Source organism: Sarcophilus harrisii, chromosome 3 (genome assembly GCF_902635505.1).
Source record: "Sarcophilus harrisii chromosome 3, mSarHar1.11, whole genome shotgun sequence".
Taxonomy (NCBI): Eukaryota; Metazoa; Chordata; class Mammalia; order Dasyuromorphia; family Dasyuridae; genus Sarcophilus; species Sarcophilus harrisii.
This window is the reverse complement of record NC_045428.1, coordinates 226860307-226884374: the sequence shown is the minus strand read 5'-3', so window position 1 is coordinate 226884374 and position 24068 is coordinate 226860307. Positions and strand designations below refer to the sequence as shown.

General features: G+C 35.2%; 3 protein-coding genes across 13 annotated transcripts; 1 reads left to right on the top strand and 2 right to left on the bottom strand.

The window, feature by feature from the left end:
- Window positions 1-510: 510 nt before the first annotated feature.
- MRPL30 (mitochondrial ribosomal protein L30) lies at window positions 511-23418 on the bottom strand. Of its 4 annotated transcripts, none has more exons than XM_023500416.2 (6): window positions 23339-23418; window positions 6198-6308; window positions 5131-5211; window positions 1059-1205; window positions 821-894; window positions 511-714 (listed from the first exon to the last, which is right to left on the bottom strand). In XM_023500416.2, exons 2-6 carry the CDS (start codon window positions 6246-6248, stop codon window positions 582-584), a joined length of 486 nt encoding a protein of 161 aa, XP_023356184.1. In that variant the 5' UTR covers window positions 6249-6308; window positions 23339-23418; the 3' UTR covers window positions 511-581. The 4 variants fall into 4 exon arrangements, with proteins under 4 accessions (XP_023356184.1, XP_003765695.1, XP_023356183.1 ...); XM_003765647.3 differs by lacking the exon at window positions 23339-23418 and adding an exon at window positions 8892-9097; XM_023500415.2 differs by lacking the exon at window positions 23339-23418 and adding an exon at window positions 8329-8405.
- Window positions 9101-19911, top strand: MITD1 (microtubule interacting and trafficking domain containing 1). 8 transcript variants are annotated; one of them, XR_001120834.3, is made up of 8 exons: window positions 9101-9356; window positions 12997-13098; window positions 16319-16455; window positions 16543-16629; window positions 18187-18302; window positions 19394-19446; window positions 19556-19616; window positions 19694-19710. XR_001120834.3 is itself a non-coding variant. In XM_003765649.4 (7 exons), exons 1-7 carry the CDS (start codon window positions 9200-9202, stop codon window positions 19787-19789), a joined length of 756 nt encoding a protein of 251 aa, XP_003765697.2. In that variant the 5' UTR covers window positions 9101-9199; the 3' UTR covers window positions 19790-19911. The 8 variants fall into 8 exon arrangements, 6 of the variants coding, with proteins under 6 accessions (XP_003765697.2, XP_012401608.2, XP_012401609.2 ...); XR_002769886.2 differs by having other exon boundaries at window positions 19394-19616; window positions 19694-19732; XM_003765649.4 differs by lacking the exon at window positions 19394-19446 and having other exon boundaries at window positions 19694-19911.
- Window positions 20299-23427, bottom strand: LIPT1 (lipoyltransferase 1). The gene is made up of 2 exons (XM_003765648.4): window positions 23339-23427; window positions 20299-21626 (listed from the first exon to the last, which is right to left on the bottom strand). Exon 2 carries the CDS (start codon window positions 21623-21625, stop codon window positions 20504-20506), a length of 1122 nt encoding a protein of 373 aa, XP_003765696.1. The 5' UTR covers window position 21626; window positions 23339-23427; the 3' UTR covers window positions 20299-20503.
- Between the last annotated feature and the right edge of the window lie 641 nt (window positions 23428-24068).

The following is a 24068-nucleotide window of genomic DNA, read 5'->3' as shown; positions in this document are numbered from 1 at the left end:
TGGCTGTTTTAAAAATGCTTACCTAGGAATATATATGCTATAACTTTGATTTACCTATGTTATTGGTAGATTTATAGGGTCAAATCCCCCTTAACTGGTGCCAGACTAAGCCCCGGGCAGATTATCTAATATGGGTTTTGGGATACAAGAAAAATATCTATACCTGTTGGAGTTTAAGGAACACCTTTAAAAAGAAACAAAGGATTCTTCTATTCTTAAATGGGATTTGGAGGACAAAGGCTTTAAATAAGTAAAAGTCTGGTAGCTACTATTAATAGTTGGTTATAAGGAGAAAAGATGATGGAAAGGCCGGTTTAAAAAGATCAATTTGTTTACCTAATCAAGAACTGACTTTTGACAGCTTCTTTGAATGTTGTAATTCTGGTCTTTGATTTATATTAGAAGGATTTTTGAAAGCACAGTTAAATATTACCTATTAATTGAATAATGGAAAAGATTACTGTTAGCAATTCAACACATTCAAACATCTAAGGAGGAGGGCTCAGTTAATGAAGACCATTGATGTTTAAAACACATTTTAATAAAAATGTGAAGAATATTTAAAGAAAGTAAGAAAACAATTAGGCCTTGATTGCCTTTTGTTGCACTGGCTTTAGATGCCACCGAACTACTAGTTCACCTGTGGTCTTGAGGCAAGTTTCTGACATCTCTTCTTCTGTTGGAAGTCCTTGTGGTAATTTTAATGGCTGGATTCTACAACATTAAAAAAAATAGTATTTAAAATGTTATTAAAAGTTTATTTATAAGAATGATCAAAATTGTAAGGGAAAAAAAGTAATCTTAAAATTCCACAACAAACCTTATTAGATGCTTAACCACTTTCAATTTTGCATTCACTGAAGGGATATTCTTATGCACTTGTGGAGTATGTGCCTATGAAGAAAAGACAATTTTACAAACTCCTGAAGGCACTACGAGATAAAAGCTACACAATATAGTCACTAGCTTAATAAGAAACATAACAAAAATATCTGCACCTTAAAGTTAGAAACAGACTAAATTCAAAACAAATATAACCAGCAAAGAAGGTTATTTACTTTTTCCAGTCCAAGAACCTTTATCATTTCTTTTTCCCAATATGGTCGTCTTTGCACACTTTTAATTCTGGTAACAATGTGTAACTTATGAGGGTGTTGAGGGTCCCCACCATATTTTTCATGAGCTTCAGGTGAAGGCTGAAATACCTGTAAAAATAGAATAAAAAAAAGTATTTTCAAATTTTTCAGAAGCCTTTTGTATTCTGCTATTCCCTTACCCTCTAAAATAAACATTTTATTACCACATATAAAAACTAATTGCAAACTTCTCAGCTCAAATTTTTATTTTTTTTTTATATTCTTTTTTATTTTTTTTAAATTTAATAGCCTTTTATTTACAGGATATATGCATGGGTAACTTTACAGCATTAACAATTGCCAAACCTCTTGTTCCAATTTTTCACCTCTTAACCCCCACCCCTCCCCCAGATGGCAGGATGATCAGTAGATGTTAAGTACATTAAAGTATAAATTAGATACACAATACGTATACATGACCAAAACGTTATTTTGCTGTACAAAAAGAATCAGACTCTGAAATATTGTACAATTAGCTTGTGAAGGAAATCAAAAATGCATGTGGGCATAAATATAGGGATTGGGAATTCAATGTAATGGTTTTTAGTCATCTCCCAGAGTTCTTTCTCTGGGCGTAGCTGGTTCAGTTCATTACTGCTCCATTGGAAATGATTTGGTTGATCTCGTTGCTGAGGATGGCCAGGTCCATCAGAACTGGTCATCATATAGTATTGTTGTTGAAGTATATAATGATCTCCTGGTCCTGCTCATTTCACTCAGCATCAGTTCATGTAAGTCTCTCCAGGCCTTTCTGAAATCATCCTGTTGGTCATTTCTTACAGAACAGTAATATTCCATAATATTCATATACCACAATTTATTCAGCCATTCTCCAACTGATGGACATCCATTCAGTTTCCAGTTTCTAGCCACTACAAAAAGGGCTGCCACAAACATTCGTGCACATACAGGTCCCTTTCCCTTCTTTATAATCTCTTTGGGATATAATCCCAGTAGTAACACTGCTGGATCAAAGGGTATGCACAGTTTGATAACTTTTTGAGCATAGTTCCAAACTACTCTCCAAAATGGTTGGATTCGTTCACAACTCCACCAACAATGCATCAATGTCCCAGTTTTCCCACATCCCCTCCAACAATCATCATTATTTTTTCCTGTCATCTTAGCCAATCTGACAGGTGTGTAGTGGTATCTTAGAGTTGTCTTAATTTGCATTTCTCTGATTAATAATGACTTGGAGCATCTTTTCATATGACTAGAAATAGTTTCAATTTCTTCATCTGAGAATTGTCTGTTCATATCCTTTGACCATTTTTCAATTGGAGAATGGCTTGATTTTTTATAAATTAGAGTTAATTCTCTATATATTTTGGAAATGAGGCCTTTATCAGAACCTTTGACTGTAAAAATATTTTCCCAGTTTATTGCTTCCCTTCTAATCTTGTCTGCATTAGTTTTGTTTGTACAAAAACTTTTCAGTTTGGTATAATCGAAATTTTCTATTTTGTGATCAGTAATGATCTCTAGTTCTGCTTTGGTCATAAAGACCTTCCCCTTCCACAGGTCTGAGAGGTAAACTATCCTATGTTCCTCTAATTTATTAATAATTTCATTCTTTATGCCTAGGTCATGAACCCATTTTGACCTTATCTTGGTGTACGGCGTTAAGTATGGATCAATGCCTAGTTTCTGCCATATTAGTTTCCAATTTTCCCAGCAATTTTTATCAAACAGTAAGTTCTTATCCCAAAAGCTGGGATCTTTGGGTTTGTCAAAGACTAGGTTGCTATATTTGTTGACTGTTTTATCCCTTGAACCTAATCTATTCCACTGATCAACTAATCTATTCCTTAGCCAATACCAAATAGTTTTGGTAACTGCTGCTCTATAATATAATTTTAGATCTGGTACAGCTAAGCCACCATCATTTGATTTTTTTTTCATTAATTCCCTTGAAATTCTTGACCTTTTGTTTTTCCATATGAACTTTGTTGTTATTTTTTCTAGGTCATTAAAATAGTTTTTTGGGAGTCTGATTGGTATAGCGCTAAATAAATAGATTAGTTTAGGTAATATTGTCATCTTTATTATATTTGCTCGCCCTATCCAAGAGCATTTAATATTTTTCCAATTGGTTAGATCAGACTTAATTTGTGTGAAAAGTGGTCTGTAATTTTGCTCATAAAGTTTCTGATTTTCCCTTGGCAGATAGATTCCTAAATATTTTATATTATCAGTAGTTACTTTAAATGGAATTTCTCTTTGTAACTCTGACTGTTGGATTTTGTTAGTGATATATAAGAATGCTGATGACTTATGTGGGTTTATTTTATAACCAGCAACTTTGCTAAAGTTGTGGATTATTTCTAATAACTTAGTAGAATCTCTGGGGTTCTCTAAGTATACCATCATGTCATCGGCAAAGAGTGATAATTTGGTTTCCTCATTGCCTATTCTTCTTCCTTTAATCTCTTTCTCAGCTCTTATTGCCAAAGCTAGCGCTTCTAATACAATATTAAATAGTAACAGTGATAGTGGGCAACCTTCTTTCACTCCAGAGCTTATTGGGAATGGTTGCAGTTTGTCTCCATTACATATGATGCTTACTGATGGTTTTAAATAGATTCAGCTCAAATTTTTAATGTGAAAATTTAAAAATTAGCTGTTTTCAATTTTTTTCTTTCCTAAGTCAACAGTGCTTTTGATATACAGTAACCTGAAGTTACAAACAACTGTGATAATTTGCCCAGATATATATGGTTTCAGATTTTTATCCTCCTTAGAAATATCATAGATGTAAGATGACTATATGACTATCACTAAAGGAAACTACTAGAGTACACCAGTGTTCAAAATGAGGAGAAAGTGATTATTTTTCTGAAATCTCCAAGTTTACTTGTTTTCATTTGTCAATTAGTTTCTTAATATAGATTTACCTATGATCACAGTATCTTCTTTAAAGTAAAAGTAATCTTAATTTCAACAATTACTAGCTGTGAAACCACTACTTACCTCTCCTAAGCTTACTTTTTTTATTAGCCAAATTGGTATTCTAATATCCACATTACCAACATTAAAGTGTTATTAATTTGCAAATCACAAACAGGAGTTATCAGTACTATCATCATCATCATCATTTCTCCTAGGAAGGTATGACTTAAGAGGAAAGTTAGGGGACTATTTAATTGTTTAAGGGGCCAGGGCAGACATATGTTTCTGAGACAAAAACAGACACTGTGAAAATGGTTATTATTCCCATTCATGGGTGAGAGATGTTGTGGGAGTAAGATCACTAACACTTGGCAAATATATAACCTATAATAAATTGCTTACTTTCTAGAGGGGAGGAGAAGAGGCAGGGATAGAATGGGGAATGCAAAACTTAAACTGTTTTAACATGTAACTGGGGGAAAAAAAAGAAGATTTAGCAAATACTTGGATATAGGGGTTGAGAGAGAGGTGGAGTTTGATGCCAAGTTAGTGAACTTGAGTGAATTCAGAAATGTCAACAACATTAACAAAAATGGAGAAATTTCAGGATGGGTTTGGGGAGTTTCCCCACACAAGTCTGAGATGTCTTGGGATATATCCAAGTAGAAATGTCCAATAGGCAGCTGATGATGCAAGACTTGAGTACAAGAGAGAAAATGCAACTGAATATATAGATATGGGATTCATCTGTTTAAAGATAACTGAGTCCAAAGGAACTAAAAACCAATATAAGTATAAAGAGAGGAGATAGCCTAGGATTAAGAGTTATTATTGCAATTTCTTATCCTCTTGCCATAAAACAGTGGTTTGGTCAAGAAATAACTTGTGTATTATTAACACCAGAATTCTAAGCATTACTTCATCTTTGCCTTTACAATAGTCATTTCATAATTTTTCAACACAATGACATTTATCTCACAAGCAATTTCACATAACCTTTGATACATAAACACACACACACACACACACACACACACACACACGTAATCTTTAAAATTTAAGAAGATAAAAATCACATCAAACTCTTAAACAATGCTCTTACTTTATCTGGAATCCTTGACTTGGTAAATTTATGCCGAATCCAATCAGTTGAGGAGAGAGATTCCAGACTTTTTGTCACATTCTAGAAAAAGTTAATAAAGTGTTAGTTTCTGAGTACTTCAGCTAGTACAGAAATCTACCAGTCACTTAAGTTTTTCAAAAATATAAGTTTATAATACTTTTACTCATGATCACTAAAAGTTTCATCCTAATTCCCTTTTAAACATAATTATATCACATTCTACAGTAAAATAAGCAGAAAGCTACAATTCATCTTTCATACCTTTTCCACAACTGATCCATAAAAAAACAGTTCACTACTTTTCTTCTTCAGTTTCTAATTCCATTTGCTTAAATAAGCCATTAAATTTTGTGCTACCATCACTACTAGTTTCCAGTAATCATGGTACAATTTATGAAAAGTTTATATCTACTGTTAATGCCCTTTCCTTGATTGAGGATATATGCTAATCCAATGTTTGCATGCACAAACTTTACTTCCTCTACTACCTCCTTATTAACATACACACTTTTTTCACGCAAAGAAAAATAAATACATGCAACAGACAAGACCTATACAGCAAATCTATTTGGCCTAATGTTCAATCCATACACCCACTCCTGGAATGGCAGAACTAAAAGTAATGTGTGGAATTTGCAAAGAAGTAGATTTAGGCTAAAGAAAAACCTCCTAACGATTAGAACTGCTCAAAAGTAGTTGCTTTCAAGTGCAGGCTGGATGACCACTTGGTGAAAAATTTGGAGAGGGGATTCCAGTTCAGGTAAGACAATCTAGATCAGAGAGGACTTCTTATAAACTCTGAAATTTTTCTGTGACCCCTGGCATTTAGGCATATAAAATAGGTATACAAATCAAATATTTATTCATGATAAATTATAATTTTATGATCCTCATATTTAGTTATAAGACTCCATCAGCTTAAGAAGCTGGGGATTAGTTGATCTCTCAAGTAATTTCCATTTCTGTGGAAATATAAAACTGAGAATGAAGATGAAAAGGAACTGGGATATACAATGAGAACTGTTAAAAAAAAAAAAAATACCTACCTGTACTCTACCTGGAGGGCTCTGGGTCACTAAGCGCAAAATCCCTGCCATTAGATATCACCACTAATGATATTATTGTCCGAAAAGCTGCAAGTAATTCCAAGGGAATATCTGAAAGTGGTCATAATCTACCGTTAATAGTTAAATAACATCATGCAAAAGTATAATAGCAAAGTTTTGGTTATACTTAGAAGACAAAAACAAAAGCTGGAGTGGATTTTCTATATTTTAAAAAAGAGCTGAATACATATTGCCAAGTATCAATATAGGAAAATAACTTTTGACAAGATGAGTCATAGCCCAAATCATTGGAAACTGACATTGAAAAAATGTTTGAATAATGGTAGAACTTCCTTATATTTTATTATTTTGTATTCTTTAAAATATTTATTCTGAACATGTTTATTTGTGGTCATTCCCTATTAGAATGCAAACTAATGGAGAGCAAGTATCATTTCATCCTTTGTATCCTGGTACCTGGCACACAGTAGTTGCTTAATAAAATGCTTATTGATTGACTGATGAAAGACAAGAAATATTTCTTTTTTGCAGCCTAATAAATTAGTTAGGATACTATCACTTTATTTTTTTAATAGTTTTTTTTATTTATTTAATAGCCTTTTATTTACAGGTTATATGTATGGGTAACTTTACAGCATTAGCAATTGCCAAACCTCTTGTTCCAATTTTTCACCTCTTACCTCCCTCCCCCTCCCCCAGATGGCAGGATGATCAGTAGATGTTAAATATATTAAAATATAAATTAGATACACAATAAGTATACATGACCAAACCGTTATTTTGCTGCACAAAAAGAATCAAACTCTGAAATACTGTACAATTAGCTTGTGAAGGAAATCAAAAATGCAGGTGGGCATAAATATAGAGATTGGGAATTCAATGTAATGTTTTTTGATACTATCACTTTAACTATTTATTACACGAACACTTTATAAACATCATAAGTTTTCTGCAATCGCTTTCCATTTCATAAAACTGGCATTTGTTAAAACAGTATTGTACAAAAAAGGAACTTTGCTATAATCTTATTTGTGTCATTCCTTGTCAGAAAATTATCAAATGGTAGAATGTCTAAATTTATCCAACTTCCATATTTTACATGGGATGAAAATAAGGCCCCAAGTCAGACCACAAATTAGTGGTAGAAGTAAGACAAGTCTTCTGATTTCCAGTCTGGAATCAGGAAGACTCACCTTCTGGAGTTCAAATTCAGCCTCAGCCACTTACTAGCTATATGACTCTTCGCAAGTCACTTAACCTTTTTTGCCTCAGTTTCCTCATCTGTAAAATGAGCTGGAGAAGGGAATGCAAAATCACCAATCTCTGCACCACACTGCTACTAAAAAAATGAAAGGAGCTTGCTATAGCCAGTCACCAAGAATTTTGTATGTAAATAACTATGCACAAACAACCTAAAAGAAAGTATTATCAATGAGAAGACATCTGGGAGGATATCCAAAAAAAAAGTCTGTTGCAGGTAGAATTTGAAGGAAACCAAGCTGAAGGTAAGGACATTCTTTCCAGGTATGAAATCAGCTAAAGAAAAAAGCTGAGAGGAGATGGGAGTGTGTAGAACAAATGTTAAGTGCCCCAGGGTAACTAAATTACAGAATTCATGGAGTGTGTATACACAATGGAAACGTATTAAGAGGCCAAGTTATGATGCGTTTTAACTCAAACAGGATTTTACATCTGATTCTGGAGATGAATTGCTAAACAAATTATGATTATGTTATCTGAACAATAAAAATTAAAATGCAACTTAAACAAATTAGTATTTCTGATCAATTTCAATTCCTGGATTCAATAAGATTTTCTGGGTATGTCATTATTTTCTATTATTAAAGTCCAAAACTGACAAGAAGTTCCAAGTTTAAGCCCAGTAAACATAATTCAGGGCTTCCAATCACTGCTTTTAACCTTTCCCAGTTGACAGCTAACTCGGTTTTTGAAAGACTAAGGAAAAAGCCAACTTCTCTGTGTGTGGTTTTTTGTCTGTTTGTTTTAAAAAATAATCCACTATACTGGATAACCATCCATTCCAGAAAACAACACGGAAAGATAACAAACAGCTTTTCGAAGAATCATCCCACAGCAAAAACGACTTAACTGGGAATGGAAGGAGCTGAAGTCACCGGGGCTGAAGTCACGAAGACTCACCTTCCTGGGTTCAAATCTAGCCTCAGACACTTCCTACCTAATGGGATCCTGGGCAAGTCACTTAACTCTGTCTCATTTTCCTCATCTGTAAATGAGCTGTAGAAGAAAATGTCAAAACAACAGTCTCTTTGCAAAAAAAACAAAAAAACAAAAAAACACCAAATGATCACGAAGAATTGGAGAAGAAAAGACTAGCTAAAAAAAGGTAGTCACCCGGATCCCACTACCCCTCAGGAGCCCTCCGCCGCTCAGTGACTCACTCCAGGGCCACAGGAAACGTTCCAATCAAGCCATTGGCTGTTCCTTGGCCAATAGGAAAATAGAAAAGGGCGTAGCTGTTTCCCAGAGTCCCGACCTTGGGGGAAGGGGAAGTAAGAGGGGAGTTAGCCCCGAAGAGTGAGTTGCTTACAACAGTCCCTAGCCCGGTTACTCTCCTTTAGATTTAGGGGCCTGAGGACGCCTGGGAAGTGAGGGGATTTTCGGAGGCGTCTCCCCCACCCGTCTCACACTCACCAGCTCCGCCCGGCCACGGAGACTTGTGGTTCCCGACTCCGATTAATTTCTCCTGAAAGTGGAAGAAATCATGGACCAAGAGAACTTCAGGAATCACCCGGCCCAGCGCGCGTATATCACGCGTCCTTCCCAGGCCTGGGTTGAGAATACGAGGTCACGCCTTTTTTCGGACCAGGAAGACGCGCTCGTGTGTCCCGTCCCACATCAGAGGCCACGTGACCGCTATTCAGAAGCGGGGGCGCGCGCATGCGTGCTCCTTGCCGGGGAAGGGAAGCAAGTGGGGCGGAGTGAATGGGCAATCGGCGGGCATGGCGGCCAAGGGCTCGGTGCAGCAGCCCCTAGATGCGGCAGCGGCGGCCAGCACCCTCCTGAAACGAGCAGTGGAATTGGACTCTACTTCCCGGTACCAGGAGGCTCTGGTGTGTTATCAGGAGGGTATCGATATGCTAATGCAAGTACTTAAAGGTGAGTGGAGAGGGATGCACACGCAGGAAGTGCAGGGTTCTGTGAACATTTAACATTGGTTTAAAAAAAAAATTCTGAAATTAAAAAGCACCAAACATGACAGATAAGTCATATACATCACTCAGTTAACCAAAAAGTATTTTTATATTAAATGCATACAACCTTGAAATTCTAGTATCGAGGAACACTTCCTCGCAATTAGTTTGTTCTTTAAGAGGACGATCCCTTTAAAAGTTTGGTTTTTTCTTTTAAAACATATCTCAAGTTCAACAATTTACTTCCAAAGTCGGTCTGCTTGTCTGTGATTCCATCGGGCTTGAAGTGCATTATTTAAAAAAAAAAAAAGATTTCAGTAATCTCTCAATTCCTTCCTCCCTCAATCCCTCCCTCTTATTCTTCCTTGAGTTGGTGTGGAGAAAACGAAACCCAAAGTCCTTCCAAGAAAAATACCTACAGTCTCACAGAACAAGTTGCTACACTGGCCGAGCCCTAAAACTATGTTTTATTCCGCAGTGAGGAATAACATGCTTCCTCGTCACTCCTCTGGAATCGTACTTGGTCATTGCATTGATTAAAGATCTTGGTTTTTTAAAGCTGTTTTTCTTTGTAACAATAGTACTGTATAAATTGATTTCCCAGTTCCGCTGTTTGTGTATACACCCTCCCTTCCTAGATGTGATCTTAAGAGAAGCATTTTGTCGTATCAATAGCACAGTGTCTGGCACGTAGTAAACTATTATAATTAATAATATTTACATATTTATTGATTGCTTTAGAGGAAGTGGTGTGGGGGGCAATGACAAAAAGATGTAATTACCAATACACCAAGTACAAAGGGCAGAACTTGATGCATTATAAATTCATGAAATGCTGAGAGTATGTGTCTATTGTGCTTTATAATCAGATAAACCTTTGACTATCCACTATGTGGCCAGGAAAAGTGCTGGTGCTTTAGGGATGTAGAAGTATAAGCTCTGGTCCTCACTCTAAATGAATTTATAATCTAGAGTTGGGGAGACAAAACTAACCCACATTAATAACAATGTAATCATCACAATCTATAATAACTGTGGAAAAAAGATATTTGCATGACACTTAAACCTGATATATTGTCACATAGCCAGCTTCAGAAAACAGAATATGAGCCAAGGGGTTCCTAACCCTGAGGCCAGGCAGACTCCCAAATAATGTATTTACCTTAATCTACAATAATAATAATAATTGATTTTTAAAGTTTGCAAAACATTTCAGTATATTTCAGTTGGAGCCTTATAGTAACCAGGTGGGACAGATGGCCTCTCCTCATTTTACAGATGAGTAAACTATCATTTCTTGTCCAGCTGTACTCATTCTGACACTCAAACACAAATTAGCTCTCAAATGTCTTGTCTTCATCCAGTTTCCTATTCCTGGAACACCCTCCCTTCTCTTGTTTGCTGGTATAATACCTACTTACTCTTTAAACCTCAAGTGTTTCTTATAGGGAAGCTCCCTTCTGGTTCCGAACTCCCAATCCCAGCCAGTAGTGGTCATTCCCCTCACATCTTATATAGCATTTTGTTTTGTAACTCTTTGTGCCCCTCAGCAGACTGCTAAGTCACACCTTTGGGTGAGAGTTGTCACTAAGATAAGCATATTCTCCTAGGTAAGTACCATAAGGTAAAATGTTTTGGTCCATAATAGTTATGGCACCTACTTACTTCTGTCTGGAACCATGGACTATGGGAATGTAGAAAGAATATTAAGTTTAGAGATGGAAGATTTGGGTTCAAATCTTACCTGTATGACCTATTTGTGTGACCTTGGTGAATGGCAGTTTTCTCATCTAAAAAGTGGAGTTGACCTAAAATTTCTTCTGAATCTAAATTCATAATCCTATTTTCCACCATTTTAGGCTGGTGTTTGGATAGCAGTCTTTCATCAAGACAGCATGCTGGCAATCCCTGTGCTTGATTGATTTATGGGATCCACCTGGGTGAACCAGGTATCCCAGACTCCCTTCCTAGGAGGGTTTGTTAGGGAGATAAGACCCTCCTTAATTATATAAGGACTTAGAGTTTACCTTTTGGAAATATACCAGATTGGTTTGTAGGCCTTTAAAAATTACAAACATTTTCCAAGAGCTGAAGGTATGGTAGATGAAAGTTTTGAAATGCATGACTAAATTATGATAACTGAATTAATGGAATATTTTAAGAACTAACAAAAGGGACAGGAACATGAGAAGACTTAGGCATTTATGCAGCATGAAGTAAGCAGAACCAGAAAAACATTTTATGTGATTACATTACTGTAGAATAAAAGTTCCTTTACAATTTCATTTTTTTCTCTGTCATGGAAATCTCAACTCCCCTGCATTAGTGACTCCAGCATATATGTGTTATGTGGTGTGTTTGTATGTAAACATTTGTACATATAGTCACTATACATATGCTGGCACTTCAAGGTTACTCATCCTGTCCAAAACCTAATTCATTAATTTCTTCATTTCCCAAATCTATCTCCATTTCACTATTTCTGTCAAAGGCACCACCCTCTTCCTGGTCACCCACATGTTAGAAACCTTGGAGTGATCTTTTCTTTTTTTCTCCTAATCTTCCTTCCATTTCCACATATAAATTAATTATCAAGGCCTGTTATTTTTCTTCCATTGGTCTTTCTGTCAACTCTGAAAAATGACCCAAGAATCAGAGATTATGCAACTACTGCCAACTCAGAAGAATACAATACATACCAAAGAGCTTCCACAGGTTATCACAACCATTAATAACTCTAAATAAAATAAGGAGACCTTCTTTAGTGTGGGCAGGTCTCAATACATATAGCAATGGTCACACAGTTAACTGTGGCCTTGACAAAGAGGGATAACAGTGACATAAGTTTGATTTATTGCAGGACTTAGTGATCTAGAATATGTCCTGTAGGTGCTTATTCTAGCTCAGGGACCACTTATTGCTGATATGAAACAATTCTGGCATTTTGCTGCAATTGAGTTCATCCAGAGAGTGGATGCAAAGGATTGTTGTGCCAAGTTGAGGGCACATCTTGCTTGGTGGACCTTTGCTGTGGAAAATAGGGTGGTGGTGAGAATGGTGATCTTGGCATGGGGATCCTTAGAATACCCATACTGTCATCACTCATTTAAGTCCTCATCACCTCTTATCTCTTGTCATATTGTAACCTCTTTCTACTTTTTTCCTAAGTTTTTAAAACTCCAGTCTTAACTCTTTTCAATCCCTCTTTCAGAAGCACAAAAGATTGTTATTGTTATTTTTAAATCACAAGGCTGCTCACTTCATTCTCCTGCTCCAGGATCCTCCTGTTGTCCAAAGAGTAATAAAATACAAACTCCTAAGGTCTGGCATTTATGGCCCTCCAGAGTTTGGTCCAAACTACTTTATTTCACATTATTTCCTATATTCATTCTTTATTCTAGACAACTTGACATAATATCCTCATGATTGTAGTGTAGTCTTTTCTTGGCCCAAACTAATTAGTCAAAACTGTCTTTAATAAGTTTATCCCAGAAATGAAAGCAGATTAGCATAGGTGAATTAGGAAAAATTTTAAATTATAAATTATGCTTATGATAAGTGAAAATATTCTGAAAACTGGAATATATATAATTTTTAAATTATAGGCACCAAAGACACCGCAAAGAAATGTCACTTAAGACAAAAAATTTCTGACTACATGGACAGAGCAGAAGACATAAAAAAGTTCTTAGAGCAAGAAAAAGAAGGTAAGAAATATGCTTTCAAAAACCAGTTGTAAAAAGTAAATAGTATACCAAGTACTAAGTTCTCTTTGACTCCACTTACTTTGAAAGATTTTATGGGACCTCATAAAATTTTATTGTCATCTTCCTCCATCCAGAACAAGCATTCTCTAGACCTTCCTCTATGTCATTGACTCTTCCTAATACATTTTACAAAAAAGACCAAAAAAAAAAAAAAAGACAAAATATCCTGGCATTCATATCTTAGCTCAACTCTACCTATATTTCTGACTATTCTTCTAACGGAAGAATTCTAAGAAATAATCCATATTCCATAATCCATAATCCATGTCTCCTTTCCTATTGCTATATGCTTTTTGCTCATACTGGACTTTCCCTATCTTTTCTGCTAAATCCTAATACTGGGTTCCAGAGGTTTCACTAACCAACTCTACCACTTCATCGTTTTTTAGCTTCTCCTCAGTGATGCCAGTTTAGTTTGAAGGAGGCAAACCTCTAAAGCAGGGCTTCTTAAACTTTTTCCCTTTGTGACCTCTTTTTACCGTGGAAATTTTTAAAGTGACCCCAAATAGCTAAATATATAAAATAGGTATACAAATCAAAACATTTACTGATAATAAATCATAATTTCACAACTCTCATGTTAAGTTACAAGACCCCATATGCAACCTCAAGCCACAGTTTAAGAAATTAAACCTTATAGAATAGATGGGAGCTGAGATGGAGTTATAGCTATAACTAAGAACACATTTTGCCATTGAAAATTTCTTATTATGAAGATTACTAATACTTAATCTATTTGTTAACCAACTCTTGAGAATAGTTAATTCGCAAATAATAGTTAAATAGTTTAAATAACATACTAAATCTTTCTAGAGGCCTTGCTGGCCTAGGAATTTGTCATATATAATCTTACTTCTATATGAAAATACACTCTGAAGTATACTCTACACACATCCAAAACCATGACTTGAACCAAGTTATGGAGCATAGCTTTTTTATAAACTGGGGAGTAACTGTATATCATGGCATTTAAAAAAAAAAAGGTTCCTGAATCATTCAGTAAACATTTATTGTATCTCATACACTGTGCATTGTATTGTATCATGTATTGCACATGTGTATTGTATCTAATACACTGTGTGTGTATTAGGGATATCAAGACTAAAATGAAACAAACTGAAATTATAAGAGATAATTAAACTGAGTTAATAGGATCGATGAAGAGAAGTTGCTATGATTTCCAAGGCTGTCTTTCTGGGTTTCTCTGATTAAAATCCGCTTTTTACAGGGCTTAAAGCAGACTTGAAATCAACATAAAATACAGCATTAAATATATCATATGCCATGTCTATCCATGTCTAAAATTGCAAAACTAGTTCTAAAGAGAACAACCAGGATATAATAGGAATTATGGTTCTGCTAAGTCAAGAAAAAATGATAGCAGGTAATTATCAGACAATTTTATAAATAACTTGTAGACGCCAGCTGAGGAGAGCACCCTAAAATTTGTCTAAAATATCGGAATCATGAAACTATATTGTGCTACTATTAATTTATATGTGAGTGTTTTCAGTATTTTCACCATTAATTAAAGAAGTGTTTGTTAACCATCAATTAAAAAATCATTTAGGTATATGTTTTGTTTTCCTAATCCTTTGCCTTGACCTTTTTGGGCTATCTGATACTATTATGATATTTTCTTCCTTTTCATGATCAGAGTTCTTGAAATCTGTTTAAACCCAATGTCTCTACTTCCTTATCACCTGCTTTCTCATGAATCTTCTGCAGTCTGTTTTTTTTTTTTTTTTTTTTTTGTCCTTACCACTTCTTTGAAATTGAATTCTCAAAAGTCAGAAATTGCTTCCTAATTGTCAAATTCAAAAGCTTTTTGGGTTTTTTTGGTGTTCATTTTTCCCAATCTTTCTCTAGTATTTGACCCTGATTTATCAGCTCCTTGTGGATACTTTTTCTTTCCCCAGCCTTGACACTTGGCACTCCAGTTCTCTTCTAATCATTCTTCCATAGCTTCTTTTCTTCATAAGGTATCTCACAAAGTTCTGTCATTGGTTGTTTTTTGCCTTCCCTCTTTCTTGTTTTTTTGCATTCATGGCTTAATAGATAACTCTGAAATCTGTAGGTCCTGCTCTAATTTCATGAAGTCTCAAGTTTCAGCCTTGCATTACTCTCTGTAGCTTAATTCCATCTGGCTGCTTACCTCTAGTACTTGAAACTCAGTATCTAAGAGCAGTATATTTAAAGTTCTCTATCTCTCTGAAAACTTAGTTTTTTTAATGTTACCATTCATTGCTAAAACTTTGGTGATCTTCCTATTTTCCCTCTAACTTCATTTCTTAGTTTTACCAAATAAGACTTGTTAATTCTACCTTTAGCATCCACCTCTCCTCCTTATTGACACAGCTATTCTAAGCCTTCGGTATCAGTCCGTTGCGCAATTATAATAGGTTCCAGAATGGGTCTTTCACTCTCTAGCTCTTCCCATTTAAACAGCCCTTGTTACCTCTGCATGACATCTGCTTTGGCCCTATCATTCCTTTACTCAGAGTGAAGGGACTAGACTAGATTGTTTCTAAAATACTTTCACTCACTGGTTCCCTATTGTCTCCCAAATCAAATTCCAACTCTTCAACCTCACCTGGCACCATTGCAGCTTTTCAGGCATTATGCTATTACTTTCCATAGATGCTATACTCCAGGGAAATTGTACAATTGTACAAGCTATTGTGTCTCTTGAATGTATTGTGCATTCCTGCCTCTGGGTACTTTTTACAAGACTCCTGATCCCTAAAGTTCACACTCACAAATCCTCCCCCATAGTAGTTATAAAATTCAAGTGAAATGTCACCTCCTCCAGGAAAATTTTCCTGAGCTTACCCCACTTATGCCTTTTAACAACATATATCACTAACTGCATTTATCATTATTATATTAGTCTTGGATGATCAGTTTTTTGGCAACAATAGCTCAAGAACACCTGTTAAAATGTCAAGAGGTAGTGATCTGTGTTGATGGTACCAATGAAATTACTGATCCTTGAAATACTAAAGTGTCTTTCTCTCTGTCTTCCTACCAGATTATAATCTCCAAGAGAGCTGAAATTTTGTTTTTCTCTAAATTTTATATCTCCCCCACCACAACCTAACAAAGTGTCTTACTTGAACAAAGTACTAAAATGTTTACTGAATTTAATGTGTTTTGTCAGATGGAAAATATCACAAGCAAATTAAAATAGAAGACAATGCAACAGGCTTTAGTTATGAATCACTTTTTCAACAATATCTTAATGCAGCTGTTACTGAAGTCTGGATAGAAGATCCTTATATTAGGCAAACTCACCAGGCAAGTGAAATATAACTTAATATAACTTAAAAATGTAATAATACTTGTTTTGCTGGTTAGCAAAATTTTATTATTGGTATCTTTTAGCTATACAACTTTCTTCGATTCTGTGAGATGCTTGTTAAGCAGCCATGTAAAGTGAAAACTATTCATCTTCTTACTTCTTTGGATAAAGTAAGTATTCAAATATTTTAAGTTTCCTTCTTTATTAACTAGTTATAAAATATAGCACAATCAAGGGAACAAATATCACATATTTTCTATAAAAATGGACTAGATTCATAAAGCTGTAAAGTATCTTAGAAACAATCTAGTCTAGTCTCCTCACTTTACACACGAGTCCCCAAGAGGAAACTTAGTGGTCCTCAGTTGCAGATATGAATCTAAAATCTTAATGACATGTTCAATCAAGCTGCTTTCTTAATTTTTTTTTGTTTTTATTTTTAAAATACACGCAATGATAGTTTTCAACATTTACCCTTGCAAAACCTTGTATTCCAATTTATGCTGTTTTCTTTAGAAATAGCTTATATAACAGGAATTGTGGATGATTTCTGGAGGCGGCCTTAGTCTCAGTTGAAATAAATAATTACTCCAAAATGCAGCCAGCTGATAAAAATGCAAACGCTTATTTCTCCTTCCAAATTAGCCGGGTTAGTTGAGGCCTATCTCTCTGCCTGACTCCAAGAGATCCTGCAGCTTTGTCCTTGGCTTCTGCCTCTGCTTTCTTCAGCCTCCAGGCAGCACCAAGGTAGAAGATACGATGAATCTCTCTTGCCTCGAAGATAGGGCTTTGTAGGCTTTCTTCTAGAGTCTCCAGACTCAGACTCCCATGTTCGGGAGAAATTTCTCCCTAGCTTTAAGAGCTTCCTCCCTATATATCATCTCCCAAAGGTTAACTCCTCCTTCTCGAGGCAGGGATTATGGGTTATCTCCCAGAGTGCTCTCTGGTCCTAAGAACTTCAAGGGAGGTATGAATTCAGACTAAGCCAGCCCTGAATTCTCCCAAACGTGTGAACTCCATTGAATATTTAGATACTTATGAGCTCTCTAAAGGTGTGAACACAAGCATTGTTCTATCAGTTCCACCTAGAACCTTGTTTCAAGTTCTGGCCCAAAATATCTCTAAGATCAAATCAACTCTAATGGCTTAACACTTTGTAAAGATTCCAACAGGAATGACTGACATAAAGCAAATTACAGCTAGTTGTACCTCTGATGACTTATATACCAGTTAATTTCCTAAGATGGAATAGCAATTTATATTAATTTAAGATTTGCTACTCAGTTCACTTAGATTATTCTTATAAAAAGCATGAGAGTTAGTTGCTATGATGTCCATTTTTTGATGGAGAAATTGAGGCTTACAGAGGTTAAGTGAGTTGTCTGGCAAATGACATGGCTAATAAATGTCTTATGTGGATGTTAGGTTTACCTAATTGCAAGTTCTACATTCTCTCCACTTCCATTTGTATGACTATAATGTTACTAAATTGTAAACAAGGCCAAGTTCTTGTTAATACTGAAAAGGAAAATTATTTAAAATACTACATTATTGTTCCTTGGTTTTTTAATACACAATTTAATACAACTGCCTTCCAGTCATCTACATGGTCCATTCAAAAGTCAGGGCAGTGCAGAGAAAAGAAAAATATAGTGTGTATACACATATACGTGTGTGTGTGTATGTGCGCACACACATGTATGTATATATATATTTGCTGTTAACAGGGCATTGGGAATAGTCAGCAGACCAGTGGCCTGGAAGAAATAAGAGAGTCACTTGGTAAGCATGGAGTAGAGCTGGAAATACAATTCTCTTCTTCAATTCATGATCGAGAAATTAGGTTGGTGTCACATTTTCCATTTTCAAGCCATATATATTTATAAAACATTCAGATATGAAAACTAAAGATACTCTTTTCCCTTCTCACTAATTTTTGCATAATTTTATAATGAATAATTTTGGGGTTTAATGATTACAAATTTAAACATAACTAAATTTTATTGTTCTCATGGTTTCTGAAAAAAAGGAAGAGTTGATTCATTTCATGACATATGTAAGTTTATGGTTTCCTAATGGACAAGATGTAGCTTGTGTATGTATACTCATTCATATACACTACAATGTATACTCATTCAAAGGACTGTTTTCTTCATTCACTACATCATTATAAATAGTGATATGATAATTTTATACTTCAAGTATACAACACTTCCTTAATAGTTATTGATGTGTTAAATCAGTTTGGATTATTAGTTTTTAAAATGAAATGGCCTGGGCCATATCAACAGTATTTTTAAAAATGCTATTTTCTTATTCCTAGACCTTTTTTGCCCTCTTTAAAACAAATATCTGCTTACCAGATTACTGTCCCAATAACCAGAGCTTAAGAGTTGAATATTATTCATGTTATTTTTATTATTAATTTGCCTTGGAATGACTGATAAGTTTCACCCAATTCTCAGTTTGAACACATTCTTATCTGTATCTTGTATCATGAGATCTTTTGGAATAACCATAACTTTTTTCTCTCTAGTAATAAGTTGAAAGATAAGCTTGTTTATAAAGAAAAAGGATTGGTTGGTAAGGGGGGGATCATAGTATAGTATGCTACGATGGTAGAAGAACAGTGAGCAAGATAATAAGGAAGATAGGCTCCGTTGGTAGCTCAGGAACAATAAATAGGGGGAGGGAATGGGAGTCATTTCTCATCCAGGTCATAATAACACAATATATGAAAGAGTATGGTTGATGTTTTAAGTTGTCAAAATAAGTAAGTTGCCCTTAAAGAATCCAGTGAAAGATTTGGTGTAGTTTGGCAGAAAGGTACCATATTGACAAGAAGTTCAAATTCAATGGTTCACTTAGCTAAACTGTTATATTTGCCAGCTTATCCAAACAACTAATTTTTTTGTAGCTTATCCCTTTATATAGACACAGTCCAAGATTAAACCTGGTGTTGCTTCCACTCCCATACACCTGATCAAGTAAGAGACTTCCCTTGGCTACAGGAAATTGTGCTGGCACTTGGCCTATCATTTTAAAATTTGTCATTTAACCTTTGTGTTTATACATTTACATTTCTAATTTCAATAGGTTCAACAATGGATGGATGATTAAGATTGGAAGGGGACTTGATTATTTTAAGAAACCACAGGTAGGACATAGCCTTATCTTAGTAGTGAATGACATAATTATATGCCATTAATAACAAATTCTCTTTTTTTTTCTTAGGGACATTTTACACTTGGGTATTGTGATTTTGACTTGAGACCGTGTCATGAAACAACAGTGGATATTTTTCATACAAAGCACACAAAGAAAATATGACTTATCTCTGACCTCATGTTTTAAAAGTATATTTTAAATGAATATTGAATTTTAAACACTTTATACAGTAATCATTTCTGTACATGAAAATGTAAAATAGTAAATTTAATTTTATATTTCTATTGGTTTGGATACTGTTTTGTTTTATTAACATGCAATTTAATATGACTGACATTGTTTTTTTCTCTAACCTCATCATTGGTTTAAAAATGTTACCTAGAGTAACTTGTATAGTTTAAAGCAGGACTTTTAAAACTTTTTCTGTTTGTGACCCCTAAAACTTTTACAAAACCCCAGGTATATAGAAGAGGTATACAAATCATTTACTGATAATAAATTATAAAGAAATTTATTTTAAAACAATTCTTTGAGAGCAAATTTTCATACTAATAAGATTGATGTGCTTGTTCATTTTTTTATATAAAGAATTAAATTGGAAGGAATATTTGATAGTGTAGGATGTAGAGCATTCAGAAACTTTTTACTATTGACAATTTTTCAAGATCTCAAGTAGGGTCACAACCCACAGCTTAAGAAGCTTCTGTCTAAAGCAAAGTAAAGAGCACCAAATTAAAATCAGCATTATACTAATTCTGACTTCTCTTTCTGTTCCAAAAATTGGAAAAGATATATATATATATAATGGAATATATTATTAAATTTTACTGTTCCAACATTGTCATCATTACAAAAAGTAATCATTGTTTTCTTGAATTACATTATTGTCTTAACTTTTTCACAAAGAAGATGCCATTTGCTGTATAGTTCATGGTCTTTTGGACATGTTCTAAGCAGTGCATTTAATAGCATTGTGGCTTCACTGTGGCAAAATTTATTGCCAATAAAGCTTGTGCTTAGTTTGTCAAGCATTTCTTTTGGTAACCAGTGACCAGGTGCATCAATATTGCAGTCTTCAATTCTTCCATTTTTTACATCTACATATATTTTCATTTCAGAACATGATTGTTCACGTAACAAATTGAGAGAAGTATTTACACTAAACTTGGGTGTTTTACCATATATCCATTCCCAAGTTTGTAGTTCTTCTGCTTTTCTTTTTATCCCTGGGAACATTGTCTCATCTGATGGACTTATTAGAATACTGTTGCTATCAATTTGATGATAAGCAGCAAACTCTGTTGCAATAGATTCCATCAATACCTCACAAGTTAAAGTATTGTTGTTTTCTAAAAGATTTTTCACCAAGGAAGGCACGCTAGGAGTAGCATTACTCTTAATCCCGTGGTAAGGACTCTTCAGCACAGAAGATAAAGCTATCCTATCTGTACTACACAATAATGTGCAGTGGTGATAAGCAGCAGTCCGTCCAATCTTAGAAGCCGTTCCTGAGATTTTAAACTGTCCTTCTAGTAGGAGGTCAAGTCTGTCAGTAGCTTGCACATCCAGTTGTGGTTGGACAGCATTCAGTGCTCTAATAACCAGTTTCAGATTTTCCATTCTATTATATTTTGTCTTAGTTGTGAAGAAAGTCAGATTGATATTACCCATATCATGGTATACTGTGCCTCCTCCACTCCTTCTCCGAGCCAATTTTATGCCCTTTTCTCTCATTAGATTTAGGTTACATTCTTGCCAGGGATTCTGATGCCTGCCAATTACAACAGTAGGGGAATTTCTCCAAAGGAAAAGAATAGGCTTGCCTTCTAAGTTCATATGATCGTGGATCCAATCTTCCACAGCCAGATTTTGGTAAATATTGTTAGAGGTTGATTGTAAAATGAGCCCACCTTTTGCTGCATTTTTTAAGCCAGCTATTGGGACCTTGAGGTTATAAAGTAACTGGAAGCAATTCTTCATAGAGAATGGGATCAGCATGCTTTTAAAAATGGAGGAAAGAGCAGTTTTATTACTATAATAAAATTTTATATGCAATTACTTAAAATACAAAGTGTATGTAACAGAAATCCAGTTTTTATACAAGTCTCTTTGTATGATAAAATATGAAAATTGACAATAAAAATTTAGTTGCCTTTTTTAAAAGCATTTATTATATTGGCTTTATTGAAATAGAAATTTATTGCTTTATATTTTGAACCCTCATGTTCTGCTATACATGTGGGAATTTTTTTCCTATTTTGTATTTAATTTTAAAATAAAATAATTGAAGAAAAGAAATAATTTATAAGTTCAACAGATCTGCAAGATATAAAACGAATCCACCTAAATCATTAGCACTCTTGCATTTCTTTACAATAACAACAAAACCCAATAGAAGTACCTAGGAGAAATTCTATAAAAATAGCTATATAACATAAAATATTTAGAAATATATCTATCAAGATTATTCAAAAACTATTAACTATGAAATTTTGCAGGAATAAAGACAGACCTAAATAATTGAAGACATTAATTGCTCAGGTCAAGTTAATAAAATAAAAATGACAGTAGTACTTAAAATTATCTAATTCAGTGCCATCATCAAAGTATCAAAGGTAGAAATAAATTTTTTTTAAACAAAATTCTAGGGATAGAGAAGAGTTTATAACTAAATGAGTGATAGCATCAAAGAAGATAAAATGGTAGTTTTAATTATATAAAATTTAAAAGGTTTTGCACAAAACTGCCATTAAAATGAAGGAACCACATAACAGGAAAAAAATCTTTGCAAAGGTTTTATCAACCTCTGAAAAAGTTTCAAGTCTAGTAAGAAACTGATTCAAAATTATAAGACTTTTTATGTAACATTATTACATTATATTAATGCTATTTTCCGATACATATACGCAGGCAATTCAAAGAAAGAAATCCAAACTAACAACTGTTCCAATCACAAATGTAGAAAATAAGTTAACTTTTTCTTTAAAATAAAAAAAAACAAAAAGCAATTCATCTGTGGTGAATTTTTGGTCATGTAGGAACTATTTATGTAGTTTCAATTTGATAATCCCAGCCATGATTATAATTTTATCTAGAATGAAATTAATCTGCATTTCCCTGGGGGACACTGTATAGAGAAAACCATGAAGGACTGTGTAAATGATATGGCAGTCAGTACAAAATTTTTCTTTGACGTAATTATGCAATCCACTTGTTAATAATGCCGATGACTGGTTGGGTAGTAAGATGCTGAAACTATTGGTTGCAATGAATAATTTGAACTACAATTTTGGATAAGCCATTGCATCCCCTAATCTAATATATAACTGAAAACGGGCTATGTGTAGCATTTACAAAAAAGGCTATTAAATTGTCTACTTTCCAACTATTAATGTTACTCCATTATTATATTATTATTCTATTATATTATATATATTATAATATTATTATATTATCTCCTTATTAAAATTTGAGAAAACTCAGCACATTAACGTGTGTAGTAAAATAATGGGGCTATAGGTTAAAGGGACTGAGCATAGTGCTTAACCAACTGGCTATAGTCAAGTCACAACCTCCTGAGCCTCAGAATATGTCAGTAATTATTACAAAAATTCAATGACACCAGGTCGCCAGTCTCTCTCCTGTAATTGTTATTTGGTTATAACTGCCGATTTTAGAGGAATTTAGTTAGTTAAATGGCAGGAACTTTACCTTACTCCTTAACTCTTGGTAATGCACGCGGTCTTCTTTCCTCCACCCTCCTCCTTCCTCCTCTTGTCCCACCCACGGGCGGCGCAGGGAATGAGCCTCAAGCTCCGCCTCCGCCTCGCTCCGCCAATCCCAACACTAGTCAGAATTGTGCCGGGCACTGGGGATGATAGAACTAGGCGGAGAAAGTTCCTCAGCGCGAAGCCCTTGTGTTCTCAGCCCTCTGACAATTACTCTGACATTCATCCGCGTTTTTGCCTCCGGCGGATTTCGGGTCCGGACCCCAAGAAGAGACACCCTGTGCCTCCCTGCGCCGTACCCGAAAGATCCCAGGAAAGCTGATGGGCACTGGGCGGCCCGCGCCAAGTGCTAGGGAGCATAGTAAACGTGGATAAGATAGTATCCAGATTTTAAAAATTCTTTTTCCGGTGTTGGCTCACCTGCTACTTCCGGCGGCGACTCGTCGCTACGGCGTGAGCTCCGGTTGGGCTACGGGGCGGTGACGAAATTGTGCCGCCCGCGTCCGTCGTCTCCCGGACGCGCATGCGCGATCGGCGCCCGACTACTCCGTCTTTCCTGCGGCCTAGAGGCCGAGGTGCCGCCTCTCTTGCCTGGATCCTGGCTCGAAGTCTGGCGGTCGCGGGTTCCCTCACCTACTGTGATCTCAGTGATGAAGACTGAAGCGCCTAGGCCGAGACTCAGGACGCCGGGTTTTGGCCTTGCCAGCCTCGGG

Excerpts from the sequence above, each read along its gene's own strand:
- MRPL30 (XM_023500416.2), bottom strand. The coding sequence starts at position 6,248 with ATGGCAGGGATTTTGCGCTTAGTGACCCAGAGCCCTCCAGGTAGAGTA. Across the intron at positions 1,206-5,130 it reads AGTCAAGGATTCCAGATAAA|GTATTTCAGCCTTCACCTGA; the intron begins GTAAGAGCATTG and ends CTATTTTTACAG. Across the intron at positions 895-1,058 it reads AGGTTCTTGGACTGGAAAAA|GCACATACTCCACAAGTGCA; the intron begins GTAAATAACCTT and ends TTTTCTTCATAG.
- MITD1 (XM_003765649.4), top strand. The coding sequence starts at position 9,200 with ATGGCGGCCAAGGGCTCGGTGCAGCAGCCCCTAGATGCGGCAGCGGCG. Across the intron at positions 9,357-12,996 it reads GCTAATGCAAGTACTTAAAG|GCACCAAAGACACCGCAAAG; the intron begins GTGAGTGGAGAG and ends TTTAAATTATAG. Across the intron at positions 16,630-18,186 it reads TTCTTACTTCTTTGGATAAA|GGCATTGGGAATAGTCAGCA; the intron begins GTAAGTATTCAA and ends TGCTGTTAACAG.
- LIPT1 (XM_003765648.4), bottom strand. The coding sequence starts at position 21,625 with ATGCTGATCCCATTCTCTATGAAGAATTGCTTCCAGTTACTTTATAAC.